This window comes from Curcuma longa, chromosome 10 (assembly GCF_044706935.1).
Source record: "Curcuma longa cultivar G26 ecotype Majalengka, Jawa Barat chromosome 10, ITB_CL_G26_1.1, whole genome shotgun sequence".
Classification (NCBI taxonomy): domain Eukaryota; kingdom Viridiplantae; phylum Streptophyta; class Magnoliopsida; order Zingiberales; family Zingiberaceae; genus Curcuma; species Curcuma longa.
Window position 1 is genome coordinate 5717553 of NC_133870.1, and position 10994 is coordinate 5728546.

At 36.4% G+C, this 10994-nt stretch overlaps 1 protein-coding gene across 1 annotated transcript; it reads left to right on the forward strand.

The window, feature by feature from the left end:
- Positions 1–7313: 7313 nt before the first annotated feature.
- LOC141836195 (phosphomannomutase) lies at positions 7314–10989 on the forward strand (the record flags this gene model as incomplete). The annotated part of the gene is made up of 10 exons (XM_074723630.1): positions 7314–7459; positions 7540–7584; positions 7682–7748; positions 8159–8235; positions 8968–9003; positions 9076–9131; positions 9216–9315; positions 9423–9518; positions 9625–9714; positions 10945–10989. Coding segments are annotated over exons 1-10 (681 nt in total), but the record flags the coding sequence as incomplete, so codon positions are not given.
- Between the last annotated feature and the right edge of the window lie 5 nt (positions 10990–10994).

The following is a 10994-nucleotide window of genomic DNA, read 5'->3' on the forward strand; positions in this document are numbered from 1 at the left end:
GTGTGACCTTTTTCTGCTTCTCTTAGCTCCTGCTCATAGTTTCTAATATCTCTTTCTGTGCAACCAACTAACTCAGGCCCTCCATACTCTATCTCCAATATTCGCATTTGTTGACAAGTTGGCACATTGGCCTCTGAAAACTGTTGTGTCAATTTCTTTTTTGCTGCTGAAACACTACGATGTGAGCGTAATAAATGGACCTTTGAGGGAGTTGAGAGTGGATGATTATGACTTTCCACAAACTTAGCGACCCTCCAATTACATCCAGTTTGGTTCTTTACAATTGAAATCATTGACTTACATCCAGTTCTAACTTCGCCACGTTGTCTTTCCTTTCTTTGTTGATCACCTTCACCTTTTGTCTGTTTATTCCGTTGATCATCAGTATGTCCTTGTTTATAGCATACAAATGCTTTCCAAACTACTTCATTAGTCACCTTATCTTTCTTGCTATTATTCATCCTTGCACTAAATCCGGCTTCTCTTGCATATTGGTTGTAAAAAGCAAATGCCTCCTCTATTGATGTGAATTCCATCCCAAATTTTGGCTTTCGATCATCTGCTACTTCAGGAGTATATAGATCATCATTACCCTGATTTCCTTCCATTGTTGGGAAATGTCAGATTCAGATTAACTGACCCTCTGCATATTACCATATAGTAATAATAATATTTTAAGTCAAATATACATAAACAAGATAAGATGACAAAACATTTAAATTATTTTCACTCTATTTTCTATAGAAACAGAACATACTAATTTTATTATGCATTTCAAATTCTCTAAATCTTGCTGTTTTATGCATTTTATTAATCTTATCTGCTAATTTAAGGTAATAATTAAGCCATAAAAGTGCACCATGCCTACATCAACCATAGCAAAAAATTATAAAGAATGATAAGATAATATAGAGAATCAAGAAAGCATACAGCGTAGTGTGGATAATGTTGAGCTTCTCCTGTATGACCAATGGAATGCCGAACTCAGATGAGGGCTTCCACCATTTGAATAAGGGAGGGCGAGTGGAGGTTGATAGTCTGCTTTTGAGTACCGTTTCCCAGCCAGCCGGTTTACCTTTTAAAGAAAAATTGACAATTGACATTATTTACCAGAAATTGAAAGAAATCGAAGAAGGAACACATGGAACATAAGATTGGAACAGAAGTATTTCTGTCCAAACATAAATAGAACAAAAGAATGGAACTACGAAGAAGAGTCGGCCGACGAAGGCACGGGGGGCGCCTTTTTCTCGCGGGGAATGGACGCCGACGGCTCGCAGAGATTGTGTGGCGGCGGCGCAGCGTCTAGTACGGGCTAGGGAAGGTAGGGACCTTCGAAGATGAGTCTGTTGACGAATCCAGGGGGGCGGCGCCTTCTCGCCCCAAATGGACGCCGACGGCTCGCCGAGATTGTGTGGCGGCGGCGTCTTCTCGTGGCGTCTGGTACCGGCTAGGGAAGCTAGGGATCCAATAGCGATTTTCGCCCGACGCCGTGGAGCAAATGAAGATTCAGCCGCGCGATTTTGGATTTTGGGATTTTGGAAAACGCGGGATGAAAGTTTGTTTATTGCTAGCGCCACGCTGTCGACGGAGATGCACAGTGAAACTTCTCGCCACGTCAGATGTCGCGGACGGCTCGCGCAAATGAGTTGCGCAGTATATCATATCTGTATATATATATATATATATATATATATATATATATATATATATATATATATAATGATTAATAAATTTTTTATATTAAATTATATATTAAAATCTTCAAATAATTAGGAGGCGTTTAATTTGAAATTTTTTTTATTTGTTATTTTTTATTTGTTATTTCTGTTTTTCTATTTTCGGATTATTTTTTAGAAAACAGAAAATATATTTGGTATGATATTTTATTTTTTTTATTTTTTTAAACGAAAATTAAAAAATATATTTGGTTTGTTAATATGAAAATTTATAAATAAAATAGTTTATTTTAATAAAAAGGAGTGATGCGATAAGGTTGAGTTGTTAGGGAAGAAAAGGAGTTATACGATGAGATTACGACATCGAGGGAGAAATTTAAAATTGTGTGATCGTTGTTAGGGCGTGCGATGTCAATGTAGTTGAGTTTTCGTATTTTTTAGAATTGTGCGATCAGTGTTAAAGCGTGCGATGTCATTGTAGTTGAGTTTTCACATTTTATATTTGTCAGTCTTAATTTTCATTCTCTACCGAAAATAATATTTTATTATTTTTTATTTTTTTAAAAAAATGACTTGTTATTTTAGAAAGAATGAAATTTCAAACACAAAACAAACAGTAATTTTTAAAAAATAAAAAAATGAAAACAAAAAAAAAGTTAAACAAAACACTAAGTATTTATTGCAAGATTAACCAATGTAGTTTACGTGAATCAAACGCACGTAACATTAATTTCAAAAAAATTCAAAAAAAAAACAGAGTATTGTTCGATGTATGTATGAATGCAGTAACTAAGTAATGGAAATTGCCGGCGAAGGAGGCAGGAGCCGGGAAGCAGGTTTCAGATCATCAGCGTCTTAAGCAGAAGGCGTTGCTGAGTCATGCACATCAGCAGGCGGCGAGAATTCCGCCGTGTTACTCATGAGGCTGTCGTCGTCGCTGTAGTTGCACTTGCACAGGCAGCAGCCACAAGGTGGCGGCGGCGACCGAGGAGACAGATCTCCGGACTCATTGGAAAACGCCAGCTGGGAAGGAGGAAATCGAGATTGAGACTCAGCCGTGCTGCGGAGCTCATCGTCGATCGGTGGGGAGGCGCTCCCCGAACAGTAGCTGTTGCTGCCGCAGGAGGAGGCGGCGGCGGCCGCGACGAAGCCCGGAGGAAACGAGCGGACGCAGGGTTGGCGCTCAAACTTCACCACAGCCGGGATGACGGAGGAGGAGGGTGCGACTGCGCCGAGGCCCGGAGGAAACGTGCGTACGCAGGGCTGGCGCTCAAACTTCATCACAGCCTGGATTCCGGAGGAAGAGGCGGCGACGGCGCCGAGGCCCGGAGGAAACGAGCGGACGCAGGGTTGGCGCTTAATCTTCACCACTGCCGGGCCGAGGCCCGGAGGAAACGTGCGTACGCAAGGCTGGCGCTGAAACTTCATCACAGCCTGGATTCCGGGGGAAGAGGCGGCGATGGCGCCGAGGCCCGGAGGAAACGAGCGGACGCAGGGTTGGCGCTTAATCTTCACCACAGCCGGGCCGAGGCCCGGAGGAAACGATCGAACGCAGGGCTGGCGCTTAAACTTCACCGCAGCCTGGATTCCGGGGGAAGAGGCGGCGATGGCGCCGAGGCCCGGAGGAAACGAGCGGACGCAGGGTTGCCGCTTAATCTTCACCACAGCCGGGCCGAGGCCCGGAGGAAACGAGCGAACGCAGGGTTGGAGCTTAAACTTCACCGCAGCCTGGATTCCGGAGGGAGACGCGGCGACGGCGGCGAGGCCCGGAGGAAACGAGCGGACGCAGGGCTGGAGCTCAATCTTTACCACAACGGCCGGGATGCCGGAGGAGGAGGCGGGGACCGGTGAGAGACCCGGAGGAAACGATCGGACGCAGGGCTGGCGCTTAATCTTGATCACCTCAGTCGGCGTCCTTCCCTTCTTCATCCGCTTCGTCGCCGGTGGTGCACGAGGAGCCGATCGCTTCGCCATTGAATGAACGCGACAGTGCCGATCGCTAGCTTCGCCCTGCGAGTGTTTTTATATATAAAAAAAAATCGAGAAAAAAACGGAACAGAAGCAATGAACGCTCCAGATGAAGCAAAAGAGGAGGATAAGCAATGAACGGTCCAGATGAACCTCGTCGGTGACTTTATAATAAAAGGAGAAATGATAAGTCAAACATTAAATTTAATATTACATTAGGATGGGATCCAGTCACGTATAAATGGAATTCATAACGTCATATTGAGTTTCATATTTGACTTTTCATATTAAATATGATTTCTCTAATAAAAGTGAACAAAAGGAAAGTAAAGTGGATTTTTATCAATAACAAAGTGTAGTGAAATAAAATTTTGAAATTTATAAAAGACACATCATAATTTTATTTTATTTTATTTTCAAAAACATATATAATTTTAAAAATATTTTTTCAACCCTAAATTTAATTATTATATTTTAATTGAATCGAACAAATAAAAAATTAATTATTTTATTAATTAATTCTATATAAAAATCATTTATAATCTTTAAAACATTATTTTTTAAAAAAAATAATATCATTCAACTCCTATGATCTTTATATATATATTTTAGATTTTTGATAGAAAATTTAAAAATACAAAATAAAAAATTATAATATAATTTTATTTTACGTTATTAAAAATATTTTTTAATTATTTATATATATATATTTAATTTTTTATACTAAAACTCTCCAATTTTAAAATATATATATATAAAAATTTAAGATATTTTGATGTAATTTTTTTTTTTTTAAATGAAGTTTTTAGAATTATCAATGATTTCAAGGTGATTTACCAAAAGACACATATTTGAAAAATTCTCAAATTACACATCATATTTTGAAAATGACTAAAGGGCGCAATATTTTATAATGACTTTTCTATTCTACTCCTCTAAGTCAATATTAACTTTTCACACACTTATTTCCAAAGTATGTCACATTCAAAGATTAAATATAAAAATTATTACTATAGTTTAGATGCATACAACTTTAATATTTCTCTCCATTTAATATCTCTCTCCCCATTTGTGGAGAGAAAATACCTTTCCATTAAATATAAAAATTATTTTAGTGGAAAGTAAATCTCTCCGTTAAATATCAAAAAAAAAATTTATAGGTTGGATGCATGCAACCTCAATATCTCTCTTCCTCTCTCTCTCTCTTTTGTGAAAAGTAAATTTTTTTTTCCCTTCCTCTCTCACCTATCAATTTAGGGCATCCACAATGGATGAAGATATTTCATCCAAGTATTTGTGGTCCCCACATCCACATCATCAATCAAATATCTCCTTCCTCAAATATCCCAACTTTCACAATCAAATATCCTACAAACCAAATATTTATGGGTCCCACCTATTCCCATTATTAATTTTTTTTCATTTTTAATTAATATATATATATTTTTATAACAGCCTAAATATTTATGGGTCCCACCAAATATTTGCAATCACCGGGTATAACTCTTAACCCGGTGATTTCAAATCTTCCGTCAAATATCCGCCTCCAATAGGGGATATTTGATGCGAGCGGATATTTCTCCAAATATCCGCTCCAAATACCCCCTATTATGGATGCCCTTATACAATTCAAATTTTGTTATTTAATTAACTACTAAAATTAAAATTAAGATTTGGTACATCAAATCTGCCTTTTCTACTCTTTCATGTGGTTATAAATTGACAGAAATCTAAATAGTCTAGGTTCATTAGTGAATTTTGATCAAAATTTATTGATTGACCTAGAGAGCTCCGATTGCACTCATTCTAAGTCATGTGAGTTTTTGAAATGGCAAAAAGTCTAAATAGACACTTCTTTATTATTTTTTGGCTTCCTTAATAGTGCTAATGACAATAATACTGGAGCACTTCTATAAGCTCGAAATGAGTAACGAAGAGCACTTTTGGATTTTTGTGACTTCAGAATTCACAAGATCTGAAAATGATGTAATCTAAGCTATCTAAGTTGATAAGTAAATTTTGACCGAAACTCATTACTAGACTTAAACTATTTGAAATTTTACAAACTTGCACTCATCCAATAGGGTTGAGTGAGAGGAAGATAAATACAGTGTTAAACATTAGTTTTGATTAAGTGTTTTGAGTGGGGAGACTAGGCCAAACTTGGGCCTGATATGCTTTCATATCATGCGCAAGTTAGTCTCATCACATCAAACTATTAATCAGAACCTATCAAGCTCAAATTGAGCTTGGTCTCCTCACATCAGCCTCCTTGATCAGAATTAAAATTTGACATCATATATATATTCCTTTTACTCAACTCTATCCAATGAGTGTAAATTTATAAAAAATCAAATAGCCTAAGTTTATAAGTGAATTTCAATCAAAATTCACTAATCGATCTACAGAGTTCAAATTAAACCCATTTCAGGTCCTGTGAATTTTTAAGGTTGGAAGGAGTCCAAAAGTACTCTCTATTATTTATTTTGAATTTTTCAAAGGTGTTTCTATATTATGTTAATTTTTAACTAGAATTCTTGAGTATGATCCCCTGGAGTTTAGAGATTAAGATCACATTGACCTTGATTTGAGAGCAAACTAGACCAAATTAAAATAAAATGTCATTTAGGGTTGAATATTAGATTAAAATCAAATTGAGTTAATTAATCGAAATCGAACAAATTATTTTTTCTGAACTAATCGAACCAATCCAACTTTTTAATAAAATCGAATAAATCGAATAAATCGAAATGATAAAATATCGATTAATTCGATTTTTGACTAAACGAATAAAACTTTTCATTTTTATTCAATTTTAACTTTCTATTCAATTAATTTAGAATTACATACTTAAGATTTTCTGATTTAAAGATTTAAGGTTTAGTTAGTTCAGTTTAAAGAAATTAAAAATTTTTAAATAAAAATTGAATCAAAATAATTAATATTTAAAAAAAATTGATTTCTGAAATAATTGAATCAAACTTTTAAATTCAATCGATTAATTCAATCTAATTGAATTTTTACTAAAAACAAAATTTATAATATATAAATATTGGAAATACTACTATCGCTGCTATCTTCCCTTTTCTTCTGCAAAAAGTTGAATCCGCAATCCCAACGGGAGGAGGGTATTACCTGGTTTCGTCAGGAATCGAACCCTTGCCCTCTTCTGCAACTCTGCTGCGTCGTAACCAACTCAGCTATACCCCGGGGCCGCCGCTATCTTCCCAAGTTGCTGCACCGTTGCGGATTGCACCATCAAGAAAAGATAATATCATTATCATTCGCTGGACGTGGATGCGCTCTCGTCTTCCTCCCCTCCCGTGGTTGTTTTTTAAAAAATTTATTTTTTATTAAAATTCTAAAATTTTAAAAAATATATAGATAAATTTTTAATGATGTAAGTTTTTTTAAAATTATATTTTTATAGTTATTTTATATGATTTTTTTAATAAAATAGTTAACTTTTTATTTTTTATTTTTCGATTTAATTTGATTCGATTTAAATAAAAAAAATTGGAAAAAAAAGAGGAGAAGGATTCTTTTTTGGGGATTTTTTTTTGAAAAAAAAAATATGATATGGCTTTTAGAAATTTCCAGGCTGTAAAAAATACAACTGTAAAAACAAAGTCACAAACCCTAAAAAACCTCCCGTATCTTCCCGAGTTGCTGCACCGACTGCGCCGGAGAAAAACAAATCGTCGGCTCGATCTTTCGGCGATTTTTGGGAGAACTGGTGGGGGATGGCAGCGAGAATGCCCGGCGTCATCGCTCTTTTCGACGTCGATGGGACGCTCACTGCACCTAGGAAGGTTGATTTTTGGCTTCCTGGGATGGAGTGAATGAATCCCTCTCTCTGTGCAACTGACTCTTGCTTGATTTCTTTTCTTAGGAGATAACGCCGCAAATGCTGGAGTTCATGCGGGGACTGAGGAAGGTAGGCGACAACCGCTCGTCCGGATCTGCAGATTTTTTGGTGGAAATGTGGGATTTTGCTTAGTTCACCGAATGTTTAAGTGGCTTCCTTTCGGCAGGTTGTCACCGTAGGTGTTGTGGGAGGATCTGACCTGATTAAGATTACAGAACAACTTGGAAATTCCGGTCAGTTCCAACCTCTCGTTGTGCTTCTTCGTCAAAACAGTATTTATATTGCAGGATGTACTCTTAGATAACGATAGGATCTCATTTACTGGTCGTATATTAAGAATGGATAATTATTAATAATTTAAAAGGCTAGATTTTCAATCATTCTACAAAACAAACAATGATGTTCTTCAATGGAAATGTCCCGTTACGGCAAGAAAGTTTGTTACAATGATGTTTTTTAATTGGTTGATTTCAAGACGAAGACATTATGTTTTATTGACTTCTTACTGCTTGAGTTGGTGAAGGCAAGCAATGCTGGTTTTCCTGATGTTGCATTGTGGTATCAGTTAAATACTACATCTGCATGCATCTTTACATTTCTTTATCATTGTGGTACACTCCTGATGTCTAACCTTCTTATGCAGTTCTAAATGACTATGACTATGTATTCTCCGAAAATGGTCTTCTTGCTCACAAAAATAAGGAACTAATTGGTCGACAGGTAACTGTAACTGTATACTATATCTTGGTTGTTACAACATAATATTTACTTCGGTTTGTATCACTGTGAATGACTCTTGATCTGTTTTTCCCTCTGGAACATGCATTTTGAAGAAAAAAAGAGAACTTAATCAGAAGGAAGGAATATAACTGCATTTTCCAATATGTAGTTTTTTTATTATCAATTTACAGTGCAACACTTGCTCTAATTAATAATTTGGTGTGTAAATCCGGTTTACTACAGGTTTTTATGGTTCATTGTTGTTGGATTCAACCAATGTTTGTTTGCGAGATGTTCTGATTTTAACTGGATCTGTTTACTATATGGCATACCTACAATCATTCAACCTTCTATCCCTGAACATGACAGTCTGTATCATTGACGGAGGTTTATTCTTTTTATTAGTGAAGGAGCCTTGTCAATTTTTTTCTTAGTTGTTCTCTTCATTGATGCTTAGCTAATCATCTTCAGATGATCTAGTTCTCTTATTTTATTGCATAAGAGAGATTCAGTTTAGAGTTCAAATGGATGCTCAGTATTACACTACATAACTTATAGAATTGTAAGTGGGAGCTGAAGAGATGCTACTTCAGTATCTATCATATACTAACTTTTGAAAAGAAACTCCAATCAAATTTACAGGACTAGGGTCAAGTTTAACAACTAGAACATTCTTGTCCTCTTTCCTCTTCTGGTCTTGGTAATCTAAAGGATTTCTCTGATGTTTTACAGAGTTTGAAATCATTCCTCGGGGAGGATAAACTGAAGGTGAGATACTATATTTAGACTGCTACTTGTTGCTGTGTTTCACTATAGCTAAAAGATTAACTTCTTGTGTAGGAGCTCATTAATTTTACTCTCCATTATATCGCCGATTTGGAGATTCCAATAAAAAGGTGGTGAAGAATATTTTTTAGTAACAGTTTCAGTTTAACCTTTATACCTCCAACTCATATCCCTTGAGGGTTCTTGGTGTTCAGAGGGACTTTTATAGAGTTTCGAAGTGGAATGTTGAATGTCTCTCCAATTGGAAGGAACTGCAGCCAAGAGGAACGTGATGAATTTGAAAAATATGATAAGGCTTGTACTTTTCTGTAAAAATATGTTTATGATGCTCAATGTTTTGGCTTTAATATTGGATGTCTCCTTGAACTATTGGTGAAAGTTTGTGTTCTATTGTCTTTTAGGTTCACAATGTACGACCAAAGATGGTCTCTGTGTTGCGTGAAAAGTTTGCACACATGGATCTAACATTCTCAATCGGGGGGCAAATAAGTTTTGACGTAAGTTAACTTACAAGCATCACCATGTGTTTATATTGTGTAGATCTAATATATGACCTAAATAGCAAGATTAATCACCATTTTACTTGCTTGTTTCTGATTGTAGGTTTTCCCTAGAGGTTGGGACAAGACTTACTGCTTGAAATACCTTGATGAATTCCAGGAAATCCACTTTTTTGGTGACAAAACCTACAAGGTAGTTTTCCTTCAGCTTTCTTCTTGAGTGCCAGTTGCTTGTCTCTGTTCGTAACTATTGGACTTGCTAGCAATAAGTAGTTTCACATGGCTTAATTACTCTTTGCTAAGTTACTCCATAGAAACTAATTCACAAATCTGAGTTAGATTTTATTTTATATTCATTCGGTCCTTGCTAGTTGCAAATTACATCAATTTGGGACTATCATGCACGCATTGACAGTCTAATTTACAATGAAGATACAAGCAAAGTAGGGATTACTCTTTATTTCTCATGTCCAATTTGTTTATTATTCTAGGAATAATTGCATGACCTAGTTTAGTAAATTAAGTTTTTAAGAGAGAGGAAAGTGATCCATAAGTAGCCAAATCTTAAATGAAAGTTTAGTAGTTTGACTTCCAAGACTTTGCATCAAGAATACGTTGGGATAACAATCAAAGTCCCACATTGAAAATACATAGAAAAGATCCTAGGATTATAAGATGGAAAATATCTCATTAATACGAGGTCTTTTGGGTTAAGCCCAAAAACAAAACCATGAGGGCATCGGCTCAAAGTTGTCAATATCGTACTGTTGTGGAGATATGGATTCCATCGGATCTAATAGTGGTATCAGAGCGGCTCCATGTGGTGGGAGCTCTTAATAAGGGATTTGTTGGGACCGTTAAAGGGGTGGGTCCATTGGGACCCGTACCAATAAGGGCTCCCAGTGGTCCTTTGTTTGAGGGTGGCTCCATGTGGTGGGAGCTCTTAATAAGGGATTTGTTGGGATCGTTAAGGAGGCGGGTCCATTGGGACCCGTATCAATAAGGGCTCCCAGTGGTCTTTTGTTTGAGGGGTAGATTATTGGGATAACAATCAAAGTCCCACATTGAAAATACATAGAAAAAATCCGGGTTATAAGATGGAAAAGTCCCCACAATATCATACCATTGTGGAAATATATATGGATTACATCAAATCTAACAGGATATCTATCAATGTTTCACCTATGAATTTTATATGGCTTGTACAATAGATTTGGATTTGATATTAACTATTCATTACTGTGGCCTCGAATCATTGAAATCTTGGAAATTAATAATTTTCTTTTCTTAATCTTTCTTTGTGATACCCCAAACAAATTTGTTGAAGAATTGCCAGGAAAAACAATCCTTGGCATAAAAGAATCAGATTGTTCATCAGAGGTTTCCTTTTCATATAACCAATATGTGATTTATCATTGTTCAGGGAGGAAATGACTATGAAATATACGAGTCTGAACGAACTGTCGGCCATAC